Here is a 25403-nt window from a genome sequence, read left to right on the forward strand (position 1 = left end):
ATGAAGAATCCAAACAATGTGACTGAATTCATTCTTTTGGGCATTACAGAGAACCCAGAGCTGCGGAAAATACTCTCTGCTGTGTTTCTAACCATGTATGTGTCCACAGTGTTGGGAAACCTACTCATTGTGGTAACTGTGATCACAAATCAGAGTCTGAGATCACCTATGTATTTCTTTCTTACTTGCTTGTCCCTCATGGATGCCACCTACTCTTCTGTCATTGCCCCGAAGATGATTGTGGACTCTCTCTCCAAGACCACTACCATCTCATTAGAAGGCTGTCTGACTCAGCTTTTTGCGGAACATTTCTTTGGTGGTGTGGGGATCATCCTTCTCATCGTGATGGCCTATGACCGCTATGTGGCCATCTGTAAGCCCCTGCACTACATGACCATCATGACCTCTCGCATGTGCTATCTGCTGCTGGGAGGGGCCGGGCTGGGGGGAGTTTTCCACGCAGCAATACAGCTTCTCTTCATGTATCAGATACCCTTCTGTGGCCCCAATGTCATTGATCACTTTATGTGTGATTTGTTTCCCTTGTTGAAACTGGCCTGCATGGACACGCACACCCTGGGTCTCTTAGTCATCCTCAACAGTGGGGTGATGTGTGTGACCATCTTCCTTATCCTCATCACCTCCTATGTGGTCATCCTCTGCTCCCTGAGGTCTTGTAGCTCTGAAGGGCGGCACAAAGCCCTCTCCACCTGTGGCTCCCACCTCACTGTGGTCATCTTGTTCTTTGTGCCATGCATTTTCCTATATGTGCGGCCTGTGGCCTCTTACCCCATAGACAAGGCAATGGCTGTGTCCTTTACCATTGTTGTGCCCATGTTAAATCCATTGATCTACACCCTGAGGAATGCTGAGGTAAAAAATGCCATGAGGATATTGATGAAACGAGTGGCCCTGGATGTCATTGGCTTATGTGCTAAGGAAAGATTTTTCCTACAAGGATAATGAGTTCCTGCAAGTCCCATTCATTCCAAATCATTGGGAGCCCTAGAGTCAATGGCATCTTTTATGTGTGCCATTCAGATTAAGATACTATAATCAAGTTTTTTCCTAATTCTCTAGTACATTTGCTCCAACCTTGTTTTTAGAAGACTCTGGGAACCCTTTTTCCTCTTCCTTTTTTTTTTTTTTTTTTTTAATTAATTCAAGTCTGATTTTCAATAATTCCAGTCCTGGTTCGATGTTTTTGTTTGTTCTTACTCTGCTTGCTGCTGAACTTCTCTTTCCCAGAGCTATTGCTTGGCTGGCTTCATCTCATTTTTTTTTTTTTTTCCTATTTTTACTTCCTTAAGGTGAAGTTTCCACATCTCTTTAAACAAGTCTCTCCTGATGTTTTTCCCTGGGCATTCCCCTTAGTTATTCTCTGCCTCTTCATTCCTGGATTCATTGTACTTGTTTTCATTTTGTCTAATGTCAAAAGAGAACAAAAAGCCCACGGCAGCATAAATAACTGGTTATAAGTAAAAAATTTAGGATTATGATGTTTCTGTTTTAATTTTAGAATTACAGAAGTGGAAGGATCTTAATGATATTCCTAGCCTCAAATGTTTGTACTCGGTTTGGGAATTTTTCTATTGTCAAAAGTAGGTCCAAAAGCTCCATCTTCTATTAAATAGGTAAGAGCTGTTTTTACCATTTATGTTGAAATTAGTACCTGTCAGTTTGAATGCAAATTTCTTCTCTTAACTCTTATAAATTCATTCATATTAAATAGCTTTCTTGTTAATCATATTACTTCGGAGTTCAGGGCCTGTATTCTTTTTTTTTTATACAATTTTTTAAAATATTTTTATTTATTTATTTGACAGAGAGATAGATAGATATCACAATTAGGCAGAGAGGCAAGCAGAGAGAGAGAGAGAGAGAGAAAGAGAGGAGGAATCAGGTTCCCTGGGGAGCAGAGAACCCAATGTAAGGCTCAATCTCAGGACCCTGGAATCATGACCTGAGTCTAAGGCAGAGGCTTTAACTCACTGAGCCACCCAGGAACCCCCAGTGCCTGACTTCTTCTTCTTCTTTTTTTTAATTTATCTATTTATTTTCAGCATAACAGTATTCATTGTTTTTGCACCACACCCAGTACTCCATGCAATCCCTGCCCTCTCTAATACCCACCAACTGGTTCCCCCAACCTCCCACCCCTTGCCCTTAAAAGCCCTCAATTGACTTCTCAACAGTAACATCTGAAACAAGTTTTGATCTTACTCCCTTTTTATAGGAACTTGCTGTTACTAATGTTAGCTTATAAATCATATGATTCTCTCTCTATAAGAACTGAACATTTCAGTACTATTCATGATACAATTGCATAGCAAAATAGAGTAAAATGGTGTCATAGTTTGGAGAGAATATCTTCTTAAAAAACTATTACAAGCATGAAATTAATGGAAAAACATTAGATGAACTTGCTTCCTATTTCACTGAGAAATATTAAATCAGAAGAACATTTCCACAGTCATGACTATCAATCTACCAGCATCTGTTCAATTATATACCACCTTCTTACCATCTCCAATAAACACATAATCCTTCCTCCTATCCAAAGACAACCAATCTCTTTACAATCTGTGTTCTGAGCCTCACCTCCATTTCACTTACATAAAGGCATGTCTTATTTCACCTGTATTTCCCTTACTGATGGATCATTTGCTCCAGCAAAGAAGCAGTCTGTCAATTCTTTTATTTTTAAAATGAACTCTTCCCTTGGTCTTATTTCCTTTATCACATACTACTCCATTTCATTTCCTCCTCTTTGTAGCAAAACCTAAGAGGATCTTTGATGCCTGTTATCCAATTCTTTATATTCTCTTTAAACATTTTCCAGGGATACTTCAGTACCTAACACTGAAAATGCTCATTTCAAGGTCACCAGTGACATCTGTGTCCTATGTTTGAGTAATCTTTCCTCATTTCTTATCTTATGGACTCCATCATTAATCCCAGTAAGAAGACTGAAGAATCTTTCTGTGTTCCAATCAGACAATAAGCAAATACAAAAGTACCTCCTCTTTCCCTGCAATTCTAGAACTCCAGCAGTAACTCACTCTATCTCACCCTGGATATTCACCTAGGCAGTGGACCTTTGGGAAATTTGACTGGCTCTGCCCAGTAAGGCCCTGATTTTGAGATACCAATTTCTATAATGAATTAATAACACCCCTTCACCAGAATGACAAAGTATATTTTCATTAAAATTGATAAACTTGATTCTTAAATTTGTATGTATGTGTAGCTATGTTTGAACATCCTTGGCAATAAAACCAGTGTGAGGGACATAAAGATAGGGGACAGGATCTTCTACAAACCAGAACATACCATAAAGCTCTGCTTTGTAAACATTTTGCTGTAGGCCTGTTAATAAAGAACTTTAACGAATGGAAGAAATGGCCCAGAGATTAAGCCATCTATCTTTGGAAACTTGGTATAGATTTTGTATATTAATAAATGATGAAGGCAAGATTTTAAATCTGAGGGTAGAATGGTTTATTGGATCAATTCCCCTCATTTCATACATTTGGACCAATTGGACCAATTCCCCTCATTTCATACATTTCTTTGTGCCTGTCTCTATCTCTATCCTCTCTCATTTTTGATTTGTAAGTCTGTTTTTTGAAATTTCACCTAATATTTTCACAAATAACATGTTTGTTATATTATCTGTCTCCCCCAACTGCACACTATTATTTCAGTGTTACAGCTCTCATTTCCTCTAACAGAATCAAGTAATTAGTGATGGAGAAAACAGGGCATGGAATAAAGTAGAAGATGCCAAGTGTGGTTTGAAGTAGGGTCCAGAGTTCCAGAAATAATTGCTGGAGTCCTGCTGTTGAGTCATGTGTTTAGAGGATCAGCTTCTCTAGGAATGTGGTCCTGGTCAGATGGTTCTTCTGGTCAGGGAATCTCTCTAAACTGTTAGTGAAAAGATAATAATACTTGTTCCTTAACACCACAGGGGAATAACACCTGTCCCTCAATACCACAGGTGAAAGTGCTTCTGCAAGTTCATTTTTCTGATGAATCAATTCAATGTTGCTTCTTTATGTCAGATGTGAATAGATATAAAAATAGGTAGGATACAGGAGTGTGTAGAACAACAGACTCCTGGGTATGCACCCTCTCTGAAGGGACATTATGAACTAAGTCTAAGTTTCCCTCAAGCTTCAATCCCAGGGCTACCTAGATTCAGAGTATACAGACCTGCCATTCCTTCTCTTTTAACAAAAAAATGGAAAAGAGAAAAAGTCCTTTAATCTTTAAAAATTGTGTCCTTTAGTTTTAAAATGATGACATATATAGCTTAAGTACTGAGGAATAAAAAGTAGATTTCAGATTAGACATACATCTTTTCACATTATTCATTATTCTTAACAAGCACCTGTTGCTACTCTACTTCCAACACATTACAGGTCCTTGTGGATTGATGTTGTACTTCATCCCAGGACTCAGCTCTTGTATTTAGTAAGCACATGGGCACATTGTCTTAATGCTGCACAGAGATCTTGTATTCTATCCCAGTGCACAGTTTTGTATTCCTGAATATGAAGGAAATGGAAAGCGTCTTCAAATGGAAACCCAGAAGAATTTGGAAAAGGAGAAAAGAAAAAACTTTAATTTGTTGGAGACATTAAAGTTTTGCAAATACTTGATCAAATCAAACCACAGGAAACTGCATCTTGAAAAATCATACTGATGTGAAATTGCCAAACCCTGGTGAGAACAGAGAAGCAATTCCATAGCCATCCAACAGTCATGACTTTTCAGGGAAACTTCTTTAAATTGCATTTGGAAACCAAGGAGGAAACTTTCCTTTCTCTCTTTCTTTCTTTCTTTCTTTCTTTCTTTCTTTCTTTCTTTCTTTCTTTCTTTCTTTCTTTCTTTCTTCTTCTTTCTTTCTTTCTGTTTTAAAGATTTTTATTTATTTATTTGACAGAGATCACAAGTAGGCAGAGAGGCAGGCAGAGAGAGAGAGAGAGGAGGAAGCAGGCTCCCTGCAGAGCACAGAGCCGAATGTGGGGCTGGATCCCAGAACCCTTGGATCATGACCCAAGCAGAAGGCAGAGACTTTAACCCACTGAGCTACCCAGGTGCCCCAAGAAGGAAACTTTTGCTTCTTTACTTTTTTCTTGGAGACCATGCTGAAGATTGATAAGTAGTGGGGAACATTCTCTACCTTGTCAGCCAGAGTTACTCTTCCTCTCCCTCTTACATGTACAAGTAAGACTTGGGACTCATTTCACATGTTGGGTAGCCATTGAAGGGGCTTTTCTCTGTGCAGTATAGGAGATTGCCATCACCAGAATTTTCAAGAGACTGACAAATGGTGAGATTTATAATGCACATTTTTGCATTTTCAGAGAGTATCCTAAAGTGTGAGATAGTAGTTAAAAGAATGGTGCTGTTGTCCAGCTACCAAGTATAATGCAAGCATTAGTCTATCACTTAGCTGTGTACCACTGGGCCAGCTGTATAACTTTTTTTCACCCTAAATCTTCATTTTTAATGTAGATCATATATAAAAAGTCTCAAAGGATTTAGAAACAAAATAATCCACGTGGTGTTCACAGGACAGCACTTGACACAATAATATGTTATCAATAAATAGTAGCTGTTAGAATGCAAACATTTTTTAGAGGGTTAGGAGTACTTAATACATCAAGGCTAATGAAATTAGAACTTATTTAGTTTTTCATCTTCAGGTTAAATCCAAATGCTGGTGTAATGCAACATATACCTATTTAGGTCCTAGTCATGTTATCCTATTTTTTATTTGTTCGGGCCTGGGTGGCTCAGTGGGTTAGGCCTCTGCCTTCAGCTAGGGATCATGATCCCAGGTTCCTGGGATTGAGCCCCACATTGGGCTCTCTGTTCTGCGGGGAGCCTGCTTCCTCCTCCTCTCTCTCTTTGCCTGCCTCTCTGCCTGCTTGTGATCTCTGTCTGTCAAATAAATAAATAATTTTTTAAAAGACATTCATATGTGGCTAATATGTACTAATAAGTGCATAAAATCTTAAATTCAGCCTGAAATAGGATTATAGAATATTACATACAATGGTGACCATACTATTAATTCCTCATATAGTTTTGCTTGTTTCTTTTTTCTTTAATGTCCTCTGACACAGAACTAATGGATATGGGTATAAGCAAGATGTCAGAGAAATAATTCAGGAGAGCAATCATAAAGTCAAGAGCTAGGCTTGAATAAAGTATTAGTCACAATAGAATCTCTAAGGGCAGAAATGAGATCCAATTAGGTCAGATTAAACAATGCTACGAATGAGTTGCAGTCTAGGGGCACGGGGGTGGCTTAGTGGTTTAAGCCTCTGCCTTTGGCTCAGGTCATGATCTCAGGGTCCTAAGAGGAACTCTGCTCAGCAGGGTGCCTGCTTCCCCCTCTCTCTCTGCCTGCCTCTCCTTCTACTTGTGATCTCCCTCTGTCAAATAAATAAATAAAATCTTTTAGAAAAAAAAAATGCGTTGCATTCTAAACTGGATACTCTAACAGTCTGGGTAAATGAAACAGAAAGGGAATCAGTGATCTAGAAGATAAGCTGAGGGAAAGAAGGAAGTTGAGTAAAACAGAGAGAGGCATCTAGAAGCACACGAAGAAAGGGTTGGAGAGATTAATGAAGACATTAAACGTTCCAATGTCAGAATTCATGGGATTCTCATATAGTTTTAAAAATTTACTTGAATGTTCAAATGGGAATTTCTATTATTTTCAGAATGACTGATGATAGAATTAGTTTTGTGCCAAAATGAGTGGGAAGGAAATAGTGGGCAAAGGGGAGAGTGGGGAGGCAAAATTTCCCAGGTCACAGCCCTGGAGATGGTTCACAGTTCCGTTTACAGCCACGAGGGTCCTTGGCAATCTCTGGTGCACCTCCAGTGTATTGAAGAGTATGGCTATTGAGGAAGAATAGACCTTTGAATCTTCGGGAAAATTTGGGCCATGATACATCTATTTGTAAAAAGCTTATAACAGTTTAACACTTTTAGTTTAAGAAGCTATGTTATGTTATCATGAGAGTTCCACCTACACAAATTAATTATACTGGACACTTGATAAAATGATTTTCAAGCTCCCTCTCCTTTTTTTCTGAACTGCTAAGTTGATAGAAAATGATGGTGTTGTGGATTTGAAGATTTTTAGGGGTGTCTGGGTGATCCATTGGGTTACGCATCTGACTGCTGCTTTCAACTCAGGTGGTTGATCTAGTGTCTTGAGATAGTGCTCTGCCTCTGCATTCTGCAGAGTTTGCTTCCGACTGCTCTGCAAACCTGTTGCAGTTGCTCTGCAACTCTGCATTCAGCATGGAGTTTGCTTCAGATTCTCTCTCCCTCTCCTTCTGCCCCTCCTGCTCATAATCTCTCTCGAGAATAAATAAATCATCTTAAATAAAGTAAACTTGATTTTTAATTTTAAATTTCATACAGTTCTCTCTAGATACTTACTGAAAATAAAAGTCTATTATTTTTGTATGTTCACATCTTGATTTTGATTATATTAACATGTCTGTATAAATGGGAAGAGTTATTATGCATTGTTGTTTTTCTCTTTTCACATTATAAAAATGCTTCACCATTCATGTCCTCACACTATTAATTAGTGTTTCACTGTCAGTATCAGGTGCTATCAATCTGTCATAGCCTGAATTGCAGAAGCATCCTCCTATTGTTGACCACGTTAGATATTTCTAAATTTTAACTATCATAAATTACATGACATCATCCTCCATTATAAAAGTTATACCACCCTGGGGCACCTAGGTGGCTCAGTGGGTTAAGCCACTGCCTTCGGCTCAGGTCATGATCTCAGGGTCCTGGGATCAAGTCCCACATCGGGCTCTCTGCTCAGCAGGGAGCCTGCTTCCCTCTCTCTCTCTCTGCTTGCCTCTCTGCCTACTTGTGATCTATCTCTGTTAAATAAATAAAATCTTAAAAAAAAAGTTATACCACCCTATTTCACTTTTAGAATAACCTTTAGTGCGGGAGTTACTACTATAAGGAACACAAACATGTTTGTCAGTCTGGAAATAATGCAAAGGAATTTTGCAAATGAGTGCATGAATAAAGCAGTTTTACTGCAACTTTAGAATTAGTATATTATTAAAACCCGTGATTTAAAATAAAACCACATATTTTACCTTATGATAATCTAAAATTTCAAGCTTACTGTGTGTGTAGACAGTGCTTAAAAATAATGCCATTGATAGATTGTATCTTTAAGTAATTGGGCATTATCTTCTGATTCTACATTCATTTATTCTGTGTTCTTCATCAAAAGGCCTCATCCAAACATGAACAAGGGAATCAGAAGGCTTAAACCTCTACAGCTGGGTGGAGAGTTGAAAGGCCAACCTGCTCTTCATTCTTGCAAGGAGAGGAAAAGTCTTGTTCCTTTCTGTTGACACAGTGGGAAAGACTTAGGTATTAGAACTAACTTTTCTCTATTAATATCCCAGATCTAACTTCTATTCTCAAATTTATCTTTGTATGCATGAGTATCATATCAGTACAATAAGGATAAGACCTAACATGGACTGTATCCAAGGCACTAGGCCTACAACTATTTTTTGTTTGTTTGTTTTGTTTTTGTATTATTTAACTTAGTAAACACGCCAACACTCTGGTATAGGTTTTTTTTTTTTTTTTCTTCCCTTCTAAATTCCAGTTCTTATTTTAAAATGATGAAGAAAACGAAAACAAAAACAAAAACAACAACCAAGCAACTCAACACATGGATGCTTGCTCTGTGTTTGTATGGAACTTTCCCATGTATCTTCTCTTTTTTTTTTTTTTTTTATTTAAAGATTTTATTTATTTATTTGACAGACAGAGATCACAAGTAGGCAGAGAGGCAGGCAGCGAGAGAGAGAGAGAGAGAGAGGGAAGCAGGCTTCCTGCGGAGCAGAGAGCCCGATGCGGGGCTCGATCCCAGGACCCTGAGATCATGACCCGAGCCGAAGGCAGCAGCCCAAACCACTGAGCCACCCAGGCGCCCCTCAACCTCCCCTTTATAAGGAATGAATGAACTCACCTTAAAGGCCATGTTCATTTCAGATGTTTAAAGAAATATTTGAGAGTAGCCATGATTTGCAAGTGCTTCTTAACCTGAATGTTATTCTTCTGTTTGCAGATCAGGCAAACTTCTGGCAGGGATAGCATGCAAATGTACTCTGCTCCTATTCTGTGCTCAGGGGTGGACATGATAACTCCAGTGTCATGCTCCTTTCCTTAGAATCCTCCTCAGTTCTTCCTGAGCTTCCACTACCACCTTCAACAAATTTGAATTCTGTGTTCACAGTGATGCTAGAAACACAGAAGATAATTTTTCATGTAGATGCACCAACTTCTTAATGACGACCGTATCACTTTACACTGGACTGAAACACATTTTTCTTTCTCATAATTGTAGCCTCTACATGGTCCTTCTGGCAGCTTTGAGCTTTCCCTTGGAAATCATGCAAAACCAAAATTTTGTAACTTGAGTTTGTTCTCCTGGGGCTTTCACAAAATCCTAAGTTCAGAAAACAGTACTTGTATTTTTGTTTGGATACATTGCAACTGTCAGGGGCAACTTGCTAATTGTGGTGACCATCAGCAACAGCCCAGTACTCCTTGGCTCCCCGACGTACTTCTTGGCTTTCCTGTCCTTCCTGGATGCCTGCTTCTCCACTGTCATTGCCCCGCAAGATGATTGTGGACTCTCTCTATGAGACGAAAGCCATCTCCATTGAGATTCTTTGACCCAGCTCTTTGCTGAACACTTCTTTGCTGGGGTGGAGGTGATTGCTTGTTATGATCACTATGTGGCCATCTGTAAGCCCCTACACTACACAACCATCATGAGCTATAGGCTCTGTGGCATTCTGATGGGTATAGACTGGATGGCAAGTTTTCTGCATTCCCTGACAAAATTTTTCTTTACTCTCCACCTGCCCTTCTATGGCCCCAATACCATTGATCACTTCATGTGTGATTTGTACCCATTACTGGAGCTTGCCTGCACTGACACTCACATCTTTGGCCTTTTGGTGGTTGCTACCAGTGGGTCTATCTGCATCATAATACTCTCTTTGTTGCTTGTCTCCTATGTTGTCACCTTGCTCTCTCTGAGCACCCATGAAGGGTAGTGGAAAGCTCTCTCCCCCTGTGGATCTCATGTCGCTATTGTGGTTTTCTTCTTTGTCCTCTGCATATTTGTGTATGCACGGTCTGCACCTGTTTTCTCCTTTGACCAAATGGTGACTGTCTTTTACACGATCCTAACTCTTTTGCTCAATCCTTTTATTTACACTTTCAGGAATAGGGAAATGAAAAATGCCATAAAGAAAATATGAAACAGACTAATGGTGGTTTGTAGAGACAAATGAAACATTGAAGTTCAAAAAAATTGTGAAGAATAAAAGTCAGATATTCGAGACAAAATCTTTGTGTGTTTTTTTCCTCTTTAATAGGAGCTTATATATTGGAAAAAAAAAAAAAAGAAAAGAAAAGAAAGAAAAAGAAAAATGAAAAGACAAAAAGCCAGTAATATGGTGCCAGGAAAAATATTTTCACAGTTAGTTCACTTACCAATTCTGATTTGGTAATTCAGTATTCATAGTAAATTAAAAAGTGTTGGAGATTATGTTTACTTAATATGTGAGATTCAGTGAAAAGATTAGGAAGAGAAATTACCCATCAAAACTCTTGCCACTCATCCCATGTTTTGATAAATCTTTGTGGAGGAATGACAAAAAAAAATCTGAGAGATTAGAAACAGAAACTTAAACTATTTCAAGTTAAAAGAAACTTATGTGTAGGATATTGATCTCTCTGATCAATGAAGACAGCAGTCAGGACTCAAGGGTGGAAAAGATCAAGAATTCTCATAAACTGAGCAGTATAGGAGACCGTACATCATATGACTATGTTCTGAAAGAGGAACTCATACCTTGGATTTCATGACCTCACTTCCCCATCTATTCTTATTTATTTTATTTTATTTTTTTATGTTTCAAGAAAAGTTATTGCTTTCTGATATGCTGATATAATTTAATTTTCTTATTTTTTTGTCAGTTTCCTCTCATGGACTGTATGCTCTAGTTGAGGCAGGGAATATTTTTTTCATTATGTATCATAATAGTCTAGAACATCCTTATGTAGGAGTTCAGTGAATAACTATTGAATAAGTGCATAAATGAGGTATTTTCCCATATGCCCCTTTAAGTATATCTGTAATATTAACACACCAAAGTAAAGTTTGGCAAAGGAATGTAGTTATTGCTGATATTAGATTTTGGTAATGGTATCTCTCTCTATATATATAAAATTTTATATAATATGTATAAAATTATATTTTATATACTTTTATATAAAATACAATTATATGTATATATGTACATACATGTATATATTTTCATATATATTTATATAGATAAAATTTCATATATTATATATAAAATTATATTTTATAATCTTTTATATAAAATATAATTATATTTATATAATTGTATATATTATATAAAGCTATATAATATATATACAAAATTCTAGTAGAAAATAAAGCCACTGCTGTCTATGCATTTTCTCATTCTTCACACTCTGTTCCCTCTTCCACTCTGAAAATAATAAGTCTTGCTCCCAGTGATCTGAATTTTAATTGTGACTGTTTCTTTATTAAAAAAAAAAAGATTTTATTTATTTGACAGAGGTCACAAGTAGGTAGAGAAGCAGGCAGAAAGACAGGAGGAAGAAGGCTTCCTGCTGAGTAGAGAGCCTGATGTGGGGCTCGATCCAAGGACCCTGGGATCATGACCTGAGCCAAAGGCAGAGGCTTTAACCCACTGAGCAAACCAGGCACCCCTGAACTATTACTGATCCAATTAAAATCATTTCTCTCCTCAAATTTTCATTGTATTAGTTGGGTTTATCTAGCCAGAATTTCTAAATTATTCATTGGAAACCTTCCTTTGTAAGATACAACTTTAAATAAGCAGAGTTTAAATCAGTGCCTTGGTTGATCTTAAGTTGAGGACAGAGGGGGCTTAAACTAAGACAAACCTCAGTTGGGAACCCTGCAACTGCACTACTGGGTATTTACCTCAAAGATACAGATGTATCTTTTTACAGAAGGGCCATCTGTACCCCAATGTTTATAGCAACAATGGCCACAGTTGCCAAACTCTGGAAGGAACCAAGATGCCCTTCAATGGACGAATGGATAAGGAAGATGTGGTCCATATACACTATGGAGTATTATGCCTCCATCAGAAAGGATGAATACCCAACTTTTGTAGCAACACGGACGGGACTGGAAGAGATTATGCTGGGTGAAATAAGTCAAGCAGAGAGAGTCAATTATCATCTGGTTTCACTTATTTGTGGAGCATAACAAATAGCATGGAGGACAAGGGGAGTTAGAGAGGAGAAGGGAGTTAGAGAGGAGAAGGGAGTTGAGGGAAATTGGAAGGGGAGGTGAACCATGAGAGACTATGGACTCTGAAAAACAATCATAGGGTTTTGAAGGGGTGGGGGGTGGGAGGTTTGGGGAACCAGGTGGTGAGTATTAGAGAGGGCACGGATTGCATGGAGCACTGGGAGTGGTGCAAAAATAATGAATACTGTTATGCTTAAAAAAAAAAAAAAAGACAAACCTCAGTTGGCATTTGTTCTATTTCCACACAGTTTCATGATGGGATGTGCATAGTCAAGTGATTTCAGGAAATCCTGGCATTGTTTTGACAGAATTTGGAACCTCAATGTCATCCGGTCTTATGGTGTACAAGAAATTTAATGAGCACTAAAGGTCTTTTGACTCAGAGATTGAAGAATCTTCATGAGATTGTTGACTCAGCTTCTTGCCTTTGGCCACTTCAGGATCTCCTTGCAAACGACCCTCCAAAATTTTCCCACCAGAACTGGAGACCTTAATAATTCTTTAAAATGTAAGGAGTTTGTTTAGGACTTTGAACAGGGAGGTTTAATGCAGGGGCTCGTTCATTGGCTGTTCTTGTTCTCCAGGCAAAGAAATCTTATGACCTTACTGTACACATCATATGAACATAAAAGAGATTTGGACTTATACTTAAGAGATGTGGATTCTAGGCTCAGTTCTGTTACCAATTAGCTGTGGGAACTTTGTGTGGTATTTCACTTCACTGGTTCTCAGTTCCTCATGTTTAAGTAAGATTAATAATAACACATGACTATTTCTTCTGTGCTTTCTCTGAGCCAGAGATTCATTCTTTTTCTATGTTAGATATTTTAAGATTTACAGAAGCCTTTTAAAGGTAGGTATTCATATTCCCATTTAATTAATGGGGAAGCTGAGGTTCTAAGATCTTAAGTGACACACCAAACACCATTCTTAGGATTCTTCCAGTCCATTTATAATAAAAGAGGCCAAGTGTTGGGGTATGATTTCCTCTCAGACATTTATGTGAGATACCAGGGCTTGCGGCTTGCTGGTTACCACTAGACTCTTCAGCAAGAGTGTAAAGCATTGTGCAATCTTTTGTGAGGACCTCTCACTTCCATTCCTGCCTCCACCTTGTACCCTTCCCCTGTACCCTGCATGGCTCATCTCATCCCCATTGAAGGTGCCTAGCAGACAGTGACACACCTGGCAGGTGATTCTTGAACCAGAGTGCTGGGTAGTAACATGATTTTCCATTGGAAAAGTAATTTATGATGCAATCTATATCATCTTTGATAGCTTATAACTATTCTCAGGCAACTTTCTGTGTGGATATGAAGAATGGCATATATCTTTCTGTGTGGCTATTTGGAATGGCACACATCTTTTTTTAAAGACTTATGTATACATTATGTATGGATGTATGTATATATGTATGAATGTATGTATGTATTTGAGAGGGAGAGAGAGAAAAAAGTAGGGGGAGGAGCAGAGTGAGGGGGACAGTAGGGGGACAAGCAGACTCTGTGCTGAATGCAGAGTCTGACACAGGGCTCGACCTCATGACTCCAAGACCATGACCTGAGCCCAAATTAAGAGTCAGAGACTTAACTGATTGAACCACCCAGTACCCCATGGATGGCACACACATTTAAAAAGAAAAAGAAAACACAGAAGACACGTATTCAAAAATTCCTTCCCTTTCCTTCTTTCCTTTCTTCCTCTCTACATTGACTTAGAAACGTAGTTAAGATTTGGAAAGGGAGTATTGAATATTAATGTTAAAAATTATATATATATATGTATATATATATGTAAAATTATATATATGTGTATATATGTATATATGTGTATATATATGTATATATATGTGAGTGTGTGTGTGTGTGTGTGTGTGTGTGTGTGTGTGTGTATATATATATATATATATTATATATATTATATTGGGGACACCTAGGTGGCTCAGTCAGTTGAGTGTCTGACTCTTGATTTCAGGGGTCAGGTCATGATCTCATAGTTAAGAGATTGAGCCCTGTGTGGGGTTCTTCACTGGGTGTAGAGCCTGCTTAAAATTCTTTCTTTCCCTTTGCCTTTCCCCCAACAACTCCTGTGCTCTCTCTCTCTCTAAAAAAAGTATTCAAAAGAAGAAAGAAAGTTGAAAGAATGAAAAAAAGAAAGAGAAATTTTTATTACTGGTTGACTTTTCCTAAGAGAAAATTGGAAATTAAAGAAGGTAAGAAACTTGCTTTACATCACATAGCAGATAATGGTGAGGCTAGGCTCGTGTCTGTCTATCCTGCATAGTTCATGTATCTAAGCCTTTAGGTGGCTTCAACAACTTTCACGCTTCTAGAAGAGATGGGCTGAAGCAAAGTTTATGGAGAAGTGAACAGATTTTCCTCTCCTGCAGTTCACAGTGAGTTGAAGCTAACTAATTGGCCCCAAAGCATGTGTTTGCCCATGGACTGTCTGAACAAGTTGACACATTGGACATCCTTTGGGACGGTTGGGAGTCATGGTTTTCCTGGAATTCCTGAGGCTGGATGCCTGCCTTAGGCATTTGTTAACTTGTGTGAGAGTTGCCATAAATATGCAGTGCTGTGGAAGAAACCAGTTACTCATATGATTTCCAAAGGAGCAACTCTGGGAAGAGAGGCAGCCTCAAAGGAATTTCTCTCTCAGAGTGCAGGGATAAGGTTCCTTCACAACGTTTTGAGGAACTGAATTAAGAAAATTCTCTTTTTTTTTTTTTAAGAAAATTCTCTTTTTTATGAACATCTCCCCTATTCCAATCTAGAGCTTGTTGTTTTTGTCTAAATTCGTGTTTTGGGGGTGGAACTATATGATGTAAGACCACATGCAGAGTCCCTTTTCTGCATAAACTCTCTACATCCCATCACCTCTTGTGATAAAAACATTGATAAATCTCAATGAAGTATAGTTTGCATGTTTTATTCAAGCTTCATATGATTCAGCCTCTAAGTAAATTGAAGTTGAAGATACGAAAAAATTTGCTCTACTGGAAGTCATCTATTTTTTCATAAGCAAAGAGGTAAGCTTTTTAGTCTGTCTGAGATCATTTCCTCACATTCCCTTGTCAAGCCTGATCTGATGGAATCTATATTCAGAGGGTCTTCTAACAAATGGTGAAGTTCCTGGACACTATTTCCACCCATGGGGTACTGAGGTAGTTAAGGCTTCCCAAACTTTTGCTGACCTCAGTGCAAGGATTTCCTACTTTTAGATCATCTCTGTTTAATATAGGGGTGGGGTAGAGCAAGAAACTTCAGCATGGCATTGCGGCCAACTTGGGAGAAATTTCTCTCTTGGGGAGGCCCCTGATTTGAAAAGTTTTGGGTCAGTGGTGATGCTTCTGGGCTGGGTATAACTAAGAGTGCACTTTCTATACACTTAGGTTTTAAGACCTTGTTAATCCTCTGCTTATGATTCAACCCTGCAACTTCTGTCTGGTTTTGGTGTGAGGGATCATGTGGTGGGTCAGAAAGAAAGAAGCTGAACTCTCCAATGAAACCTCACGTCAAACGACCCTCTCCAATATGTTTGCTCACCTCCCCTCTTTTGTATGTCTTTTCTATCTTCTCCCCTAACCCTTCTCTTCCTGGTGTCTCCTCACTCTCATTCTCCTCTCCCCTGCTCTGACTCTATGCTCTCCTTGCCCTATCTTCCTCTTTACCATTATTCATTGGGTATCTAGTTTTCCCTATTCTTCACCATGCAGTTTATAGAACCCGATTTTTACAGAACTGGAAGTTAAGGTATCAGATGGCACCCTTCTCTGATCTTTCAGGATTTACCTTCTCTTGCATGCAATGATGATAGGGATTTGATGTTTTATATGCTGTGGAGGGTGAATACTAGGAAGAGAAAATGCTACCTAGTAGTATCCCATTCCTGCTTTAGCTTGACTGTGCTGTACCACAGAAACTTTCTGGATCACAGGTGAAACTTTGTATACAGATTTTTCTGTACATAAAGCAAAGGGCCACACTGAACTTGCAAGAAAATGTGAATGTCAAAAAAACTAATAAAAGAGGAATATTGTTTCAGTGATGTTTGAAGATTAGAGAACAAGAAACATATATAATCTGGGATTGCAAAATTCAATTGTGTGTATAATCTAAATAAGTATATATATTAAACATATGTATGTATTTAATAAAGCACATATTAATAGAAGAGATAGAGGTAGAAGTCTATTGACCTGAAAAAACCAACGGATATATTCTGGTAGCAATATAATTTGAAATGTAAAATTTAAACAGGCAAAAATTTAAAATTAGGATTAAGGAGAAGAAGAAGCATGCTCTATTACTGTGAAGTCACCCAAAATCTGAAAGATAAGACAGTCTGGGAGTGTGAAGGGATAGTGATTCAATTCAGTGATAGAACTATGAGTGGTGGTGTTGATCTCATATAATGTGCATATCTCATAAATGCTATTTTTTTGTCTTAATGCCCCAAATCTTCTTTTTGCTTATTTAAAATAGAACAAGAGAGAGCTACATCACTTGGATTTACTGATTGTCCATTATTTGCCCCTAATCATCTCTATTACAACCTTTTAAAGTCACCCAGATGCCCCAGGAATCTAATGTTTTAAAACAAAACAATCATTATTTTTATTCTTTTCTAATGCTGTCAGGATCATTGGAACTATTGATCACAGTGTATAGTTATAGCATCTCTAGTTTATCATACAACACTAGTATTATTTTAGCTAAATGGCAAATGAATTTTAAGTTTTATTTAGATAAGGAATTTTATTAGGGTGAATGGGAAGTTTATATTCTATTTAGAGAAATTGAGAGTAAATTATGGCATACTTGAATTTCAGAGAACTGTGCTGGAAAATCCAGTTTACATATTTAAGGCCAATACTTCACTTCTTTATTATTTTTGAAACTTCACTGACCAGCCAATTGATAATTAAGTGACCATTGTTCTTTTGAAATCAAAATTCACTTGGTATTATCACATATGGTTTTATGTAATTCTTATATCAGTAATAATCTTATCTAAAGGTGTGTTATCCTTCTGACTTGAATGAAAAGAGGCTGAGGAAATATTTATATGCCCCCTTACATAGATTGAAGATATTAGTATGTACTTAGTATATATTGGTAACTACTTTGCTTTGTTATTGATTCTTTGAAGAATTGTTGATTTATCAGAAAGAGCTTCTCAAAACTCATATTAAAATAAATTCTACATTATTTGAAATCAATATTAAAATGTACAGAAATATTGTAGACAGAATAAAAATAAATTGTGCTAATTTCCTAAATGGAAGCATTAGAAGAAAGTATAATTATGGCTGCCATGAAGCTGAATTAGGAAGTAATTTCTTCTTAAAGCATAATCCAAGCAAGGTACTCAAGAGGTCAGGAATAATAAAGGCAAACTGGTGACCAAATCAAGAAATGTTTATTTTGAGAGAGAGTCTCCAAGTGTATACATTTTAAAATAATAAGGGATAATCTTTTTCAGTAATTCAGCTGCATTTACATTGTAAGTACATCATACACATAGGTATATCCTTAATAAAGTATCTATTAGGGTGTCTAATTGTCAAATGAAGATAAAGCTTCAAGACCTTGAAGTGACCTGATCAAAATCATACAGCAAAGTCATTAGTTCTCAGAACTTGGCAGAACTAACCATTACGTGAGAGCTTTGTTACCCCTGAAAATCTCAGTCCACATAAGAAGACCTTCAATTAATGTTCATTGTTAAATCATGGGCATAACATTAAAAAACAAAAACCAAGTTTCCCAAGTGATTTCGATATATGAATATATGAAAAACTGAGAGCCATTGGTTTATGTGTTGATGGAATTAGAACTATATAAGTGCAATTTTGAGTCCAATTTCATCACCATAGCCAGGTCACTATTTCCCCAATTTTCTCTGCAGATGAATAGCTTCTACATTTCCTGTAACCATGGAATTGAATAGCAGTGTGAGTGAATTCATTCTGCTTGGGCTAACCCAGAATGTTCTGAAAGAGAAAGTCGTGTTTGTGGTCTTCTTCTTTCTATACCTTGCAACTCTGATGGCAAATTTACTGATTATGATGACCATAAGATACAGCCGGACACTTGGGAGCCCCATGTACTTCTTCCTTTTCTACTTATCCTTTGCTGATACCTGCTTCTCAACAACCACTGCTCCTAGGTTGATAGTAGACTCTGTATCTGAGAAGAAAGTCATCTCCTACAATGAGTGCATGACCCAGATTTTTGCATTTCACTTCTTTGGTTGCATGGAGATCTTGGTGCTTGTCCTCATGTCCTTAGATCGCTATGTGGCTATTTGTAAGCCCCTGCGGTACACAACTATCATGAGCCACCGTGTCTGTGGTACAATGGTGAATCTGGCCTGGGTGGTATCTTTTATCCATTCTTCTTCACAGATTTTCTTGGCTTTGGAACTACCATTCTGTGGACCTAATGTTATCGATAATTATTTCTGTGATATGCCAACTTTGTTGAAACTTGCTTGCATGGATACTCATTTAATTAATTTACTCATAGTTTTTAATAGTGGGGCTATCTGCATGGTAAGTTTCATTGTCCTGCTTACCTCTTACATTTTTATCTTACATTCTCTGAATAACCAGAGTGCAGAAGGAAGAAAGAAAGCCCTCTCTACCTGCACCTCCCACATTATCGTTGTCATCTTATTCTTTGTCCCATGTATATTCACATATGATCGTCCTGTAACTACATTTCCAATGGACAAGATGGTGGCTGTGTTCTACACTATTGGGACACCCTTGCTCAACCCTCTGATTTACACTCTGAGAAATGCAGAAGTGAAAAATGCCATGAGGAAGTTATGGTGCAACAAACTCTGACTTGAAATGGAAAAACAAACAAACAAAACAAAGCAAAACAGAAGACTCCAATTTCTAATCCTGTAATAGCTTAAATAAGATTGGGTTGATAGAAATCATTTCTATGTTTTCATCCCAGTGTGGACAATTGAATCTTCTCCCAGTAGGTTGTTTGTAGATATAGTAGAATGACCACGGAGCACAGACCCATTTCATTTTGAGTCAGCATCATACACTGCCACACTATCAAATACAGTAGTATTTGTGGGAGATAAGCCCAATTCACCTTTCTGCTGTCTGCACAGCAGATTGTGAGGTAGCCCTTGTTTCATCTATCACCTTAGCTCCCTCCTTTGTACATTATTCTGGGTTGTGTTTCTCTTTTCCATGGTTCTGAGCTGGGTTGAAAGACTGGTCCCTAATTTTGACTGGCCTATTTTGTTGGAAAATCAGTTTTGACACTACTAAATCTTGATCTTTTCTTTTCTGGCTCAATGATGAATATCCTCAAGTCAGTACAAGAAGCTAATGATCCCACAGGACCATAAATATCAACTAATTAAGCTAATTTGTCACTTGTCTTCCCTTTGTAACTTCTGTAAAATTGGCCTTTTCTTTTTCTTGTCTCTTGAGCATGTTCAAGGATATAACTCATGACCTTCTATTCAAATAGTATAATTCTAGCTATAATAAATAAATTCATTGTGTTGATCCACAATTTCTATGTACTTTAATATCTTTTTTCTTTGTTCTTCATGCTTACCATTATTTAATCAAATTTTAATGTCATATACATTTCTCATATAAGTCCACAAGCATTTCCCTAATTGTTGGTTGGTGAATTTGGGACAATTTTATCCAATCCTGAGTGTTATATTATAAAAACAAATGCCTCCTGGATAAGAGCACACATATGAGAAAAGCAACAGCTGACAGAGAAAATAGAGTTAATGTTACAATATTTCATCCAAAAGAAGAATATACAAGGGATTGTTTCATAACTAGTGGATAAGATTGCTTGGTTGCCTGGCATGGCATGCACATTTCTGGGTTGAGAGAGATGTTTCAGGTTATGGTTTATTGAATTCTACCTTTAGTAAGCAAACTTTGCATGGTAATTTGACTTTCTATAGAGATTTCCCTCTTTGAAGAGAAAAGTCTTGACTAATGACTAGAATAAGCACATTAGTGTTTTGATTTATATTTTTCACGTATGTCATTAGACTTACATTCTATTTCAGGTACTGTTAATGAATGAGTAGGGGCAACTATAGTCATTTCCTGTGAGAGTGGGCAATGAGTCTCTGTCTGAGAATAAATATAATCAAGACTATTTTGCTACAGATCTGTAGCAAAGAAGCTACAGTTGGAGCTTGACGTGTGGCAGATGAATCCGCATAAATCCATTCTGAGAGGCTTTGGTTGAATAAGCCTCCTTGAGGATAAAGGTCAAATTTCCTACTCTGACAATGAAAGTTTGGAAGACTTACTTAAAGTTCATCTCCTGTACTGGAAAATCTCTCAATGTACAAATCCTATAGAGGTTCCTGGGTAACTGAGTCAGTTAAGCATCTGACTCTTGGTTTCTGCTCAGGTCATTTTCTCATGGGTTGTGAGACCTAGCCCCTTGTAGGGCTCCATGGTCAGTGGGGAGTCTGCTTGAAGATTTTCTAGCTCTGTCCTTCCCCCTACTTTCATGCTTGTTCTCTCTCTCTCAAATAAATAAATAAATCTTAGAAAAGTACAAATCCTGTAGATGATGAGACAGGAATTTCTTGGTTGGTAACATAAGGCATCAATAAGCTACTTGCCTTACCACATTTGCCACAAATTTAGCTTTGCTATAAATATCTATATTTTGGTATTGCTATAGAAACATAGAGGAAGAACAGAAAAGAGGAGAAGGAACAAGTAGTGATGAAAGTGAGATTATGAAGGAGAGAAGGCTTTTCAGCTTCAGTTTTAGGAACTTCATTAGGTGAATGTTTGTGGAAGATCACTGATAATCAGGAAGCATTTTGTTTTTTCTTTTTTTAATCAGTTCTCTTTATCTGAGATTTCTCTGAAAGTACATGTATTTAGGAAACGAAAGCTCAGAGGAAAAAATTCATTTCCTATGTTTTATTAAAAGTAAAATAAAATCAAGGGTCTTTGTGACTTTACATACTGTCTCTATGCTGATGACTCACAAATTTGCATTTCCACTACAGACCTCCTCCTTGAATCCCTGACTTGTACACTCAACCACTTGCTTGATACTTGCTTTCATATATTTATAGATATCTTTATATTTAATGACTGATTTTTTCCCTTTCAAAAGTCAGTTTAATATGCTAGAAACCTGTGTGTGTATAAATTAACAACTCAATATTAGATATTTTTAAATTCACAGATAGGCACTCTTTGAAAGGACAGTTATATAATCTTGACATACAGTCCCTCTGGGTGGAACTACCTAAACTCTGATTTTTTAAAAATCTAGTAAAGATGATTAGCCTAAAGTATTTCTGTCAGGTTACATTTTTCTTTTTGATTTGTGTTAAATGTTCTATTTGATTCTTTCTAGCAACTTAACTAAACAATTTATTTTCAGGGTAGGCATGTAAAGCAGGTTAAAAAGGCATAGTATTCAGGTGCCTAGGTGGCTTAGTTGGTTGGGTGACTGCCTTCAGCTCAGTTCATGATCCTGGAGTCCCAGGATTGAGTCCCATATCAGGCTCCCAGCTCCAAGGGAATTGTGCTTCTCCCTCAGACCTTTCTCCCTCACATGCTCTCTCTCATTTTCCCTTTCTCAAATAAATTTTTTTTAATGGCATAGTATTTAGTCCACTTAAATTGTACATGACTTCACCTGGAAGATCTTTTTAGCATAATTAAACAGTCATGGTAAAAACTGCCTTCCTGAAACACAAGATTCCTGAAACATCTGAGCCTGGGCTGTTACACTTTCACATAAAGAACCATGGTTCTACTAGAATAATGATAATTTTAAAATGTTAACTGTTTTCCTTTAGTATCTTTAAGGCATAATTTATACTGTGGTGTGTGTACTCAGAAGACAGCAAAGATGATGAATTCCAGAGTGACTGTACTGAGGAGTCTTAGGTCAAATTGAGCAAAACTAAGCTGATGTGGTTTAGTGCAAGCTGTGACCCTTGGCTGGGCTCATGATGTGGTATCTGCTCAGGCACATCAACTGTTGCTTCGAGGTGTCAGGGCAATTGCCTTTCTTTTTCTTTTTTTTTTTTTTAAGATTTTATTTATTTATTTGACAGAGGGGGACACAGCAAGAGAAGGAACACAGGCAGAGGGAGTGGGAGAGGGAGAAGTTGTGCTTCCCTTGGAGCAGGGAGCCTGAGGTATGGCTGGAAATCAGGACTCTGAAATCATGATCTGAGCTAAAGGCAGGTGCTTAATGATTGAGCCACCCTGGTGCTCTGGGTGATTACCTTTTTTTAGTGTTGTGCAAACTGCACATTTACATTCAGAGTGAAAATGCACATTCCATTACTGCTAGGTTTTGCTATCAAATCTGGTGAAATTCTTTCATTAGACAGTCATGTTGGGAAAGCTTCCTGGGGAGTAGGTGTTCATAGGAACATCAGTTTGAGCTCTGAGGTGGTGTATGCCTGAATCTTTACATTTCCAAGAGCAGGAGAAATCAGTATCCTCTCATCACTCCATGTGTGTCCAATATAATGCAAAATCTACCTCAGTACACATCTTTTTGTTCTTTCCTTTCCTTTCTGTTCCATTTCTTTTCTTAAGATTTTATTTATTTATTTGAGGGAGAGAGAACACACAAAATGGGGGAGTGGGATAAGGAGTAGCAGGCTCCCCGCTGAGCAGGAAGCTTGAATCAGAACTCTTTTCCAGGAACCTGGGACCATGACCAGAATAGAAGGCAGATGACTAACTGACTAAGCCACCCAGGTGCCCCCTACTTCTTTTTTTTAAATTAAAAAAATCTTTTTATTATTGATATTAATTTATATTAACATACCAATATTAATAATTAATTTTATATTAATATCTTTATCATTTTATATTAATATTAATAAGTAATAATTATTTTTAATAAAATATTTTAAAAAGATTTTATTTATTTATGTAGTGGAGAGAGGGACAGTGAGCAAAGCAGCGGGTAAAGGGTAGAGGAAGGGGAGAAGTAGACCCCTCCCTGAGATGGGCTTGAAGCATAGAGGATCCTCCCGTAATATAGTTCCAGCACATTCTACATGATTAACCTGGTTTTGATCAGGTCTGTTATGGGTATCACAACGGTGAAAATCATGTCTGTCAGATTCCCAGCCATAGTGGAGTCCACTTGGAAATAAGGCCCAGGTCATCTGTGAATAGTTACTAAACTTTTAGTAGACATGGTGTTGCAGGGGAAGAGATGCAGTGATGGCCCCTGTGTCCCTTCCAGGTCCTAAACTCCCTGTGTCTCCAGGACCCCTCCCCAGGAACCACCCCCAGGCTGAGCACATCTACTGGCCCCATCCAAGCCAAGGAGATCAACAGTAACTAATTGTTGTCACAGTCAAACACCTGTGGCCTTCCCCATACAATTCCATCCTTCTAGTTTCTCAGGCCAAAATCATGGAAATCCAAACAATTGAGAATATCACAGCTCACACCTAACCTGTTAGAAAAACATTTGTTTGCCTTCAAAATATATGCAGAATATGATCTCTTTTACACCACGTCTCCTTCCATCCTATTGTGAGCTGCCATCATCTCTCACTTCCATCATAGTCATGAACTCAGAATTGTCCCTCCTTCTACCCTGCAGTGATTCCATTTAGCTCATAGAAAAAGACCAAGTTTTACAATGATTTGACCTTCTATTGCCCCTTTGAACCTTCGGGTGTTTCGATACTTGCTCCCTTAGCTACAGACATACTGGTTGGCTTTCTTGCAATTTCGTGGACATCAGGCAGACTTTCCTTACTTAAGATATGGGAGATTGCCCAATAGCTTCATCTACTTATGACATTATTCTAATTTCTCCTCAGTGAGGTCTTCCTTATGGTTATTTAATACCAAATTCTTATTAGCATGCATGATCTTTTTATTCTTTTTTAAAATTTTTATTTTTTTATAAACATATAATGTGTTTTTATTCCCAGGGATACAGGTCTATGAATCGCCAGGTTTACACACTTCACAGCACTCACCATAGCACATAACCTCCCCAATGTCCATAACCCCATGATCTTTTTATTCTTTTTTGCCTTTCCTTTTTTTTTTTTTTTTCCCTGTTTAGAGAGGTAGTGGTTTGGGGCAGAGGGAGGTAGAAAATCTTAAGAATGCTCCATGCCCCTTGTTGTTTCTGTTATTATCTCTTTTCCTGTCCAGTTTATGTTACGTTTGGGCTCTCTCTTCACACAAAGGATCCCCCATAATATTTCTTGAAGGGCTGGTTTAGTGTCACAAATTCTTTTTGTTTCTGTTTGTCTTGAAAGCCCTTTATCTCTCCCATCTTATTCTGCTTCTATGACAGCCTTGCTGGATAAAGTAGTCTTGGTTGCATAGTTTTTCATGTAGCACCCTGAATATATCATGCCAGACCTTTTCTGTCCTGCCAGGTGTCTGTGGATAGGTCTGTTGCCCGTCTCTGAAGTTTCTATCCATGTAGGTTAAGGAAATCTTGTTCTGAACTGGTTGCAGGACTTTTGCTTTGTCTCTGAAATTTGCAAACTTCACTATTACATATAGCGAGGTGTTGACCTATTTTATTGATTTTGAAGGAAGTTCTCTCTCTCCTGGACTTGAAAGTCTATTCCTTCCCCAGAGTAGGAATGATATCTCATATAATTTGCTTCTAAATACTTACTGCCCCTCTTTTTCTTTCCTCTTCTTCTGGGACCCCAATTATTCTAATATTGTTTTGCTCCATGATATCAATTTTCTCTCAAATTTTTCCTTGTGATTCAGTAGTTCTTTATCCCTCTTTTTCTCAGTTTCTTTATTTTTTATCATTTAGTCTTTTATATCACTGATTCTGTCTTCTGCCTCATTTACCCTGGCAGCTAGAGGCTCCATTTTTTATTTCATCTCATGAATAGCCTTTTTAATTTAAACCTGGTTAGATTTTTGTTCTTTTATTTCACCAGAAAGGGATAA

The 25403-nt window shown here is 37.7% G+C and overlaps 2 protein-coding genes and 1 pseudogene across 3 annotated transcripts; all 3 read left to right on the top strand.

The window, feature by feature from the left end:
- On the top strand, nt 1–1054 carry LOC309872833 (olfactory receptor 4C6-like; the record flags this gene model as incomplete). The annotated part of the gene is made up of 1 exon (XM_082747805.1): nt 1–1054. The coding sequence occupies one exon, from the start codon at nt 1–3 to the stop codon at nt 961–963; it is 963 nt and encodes a 320-aa protein (XP_082603931.1). The 3' UTR covers nt 964–1054.
- Nucleotides 1055–9264: 8210 nt separating this feature from the next.
- LOC309840353 (olfactory receptor 4C15-like) lies at nt 9265–10358 on the top strand (annotated as a pseudogene). The gene has a single exon. The product of its transcript is annotated as an olfactory receptor 4C15-like (transcript).
- Nucleotides 10359–15034: 4676 nt separating this feature from the next.
- LOC309872976 (olfactory receptor 4C11-like) lies at nt 15035–19992 on the top strand. Its single transcript, XM_082747943.1, has 2 exons — nt 15035–15470; nt 18353–19992. The coding sequence occupies exon 2, from the start codon at nt 18381–18383 to the stop codon at nt 19293–19295; it is 915 nt and encodes a 304-aa protein (XP_082604069.1). The 5' UTR covers nt 15035–15470; nt 18353–18380; the 3' UTR covers nt 19296–19992.
- Nucleotides 19993–25403: the final 5411 nt, after the last annotated feature.

This window comes from Mustela nivalis (assembly GCF_964662115.1).
Source record: "Mustela nivalis genome assembly, chromosome: 9".
Lineage (NCBI taxonomy): Eukaryota > Metazoa > Chordata > Mammalia > Carnivora > Mustelidae > Mustela > Mustela nivalis.

Coding starts and splice junctions, on each gene's coding strand:
- LOC309872976 (XM_082747943.1), top strand. CDS start 18,381: ATGGAATTGAATAGCAGTGTGAGTGAATTCATTCTGCTTGGGCTAACC.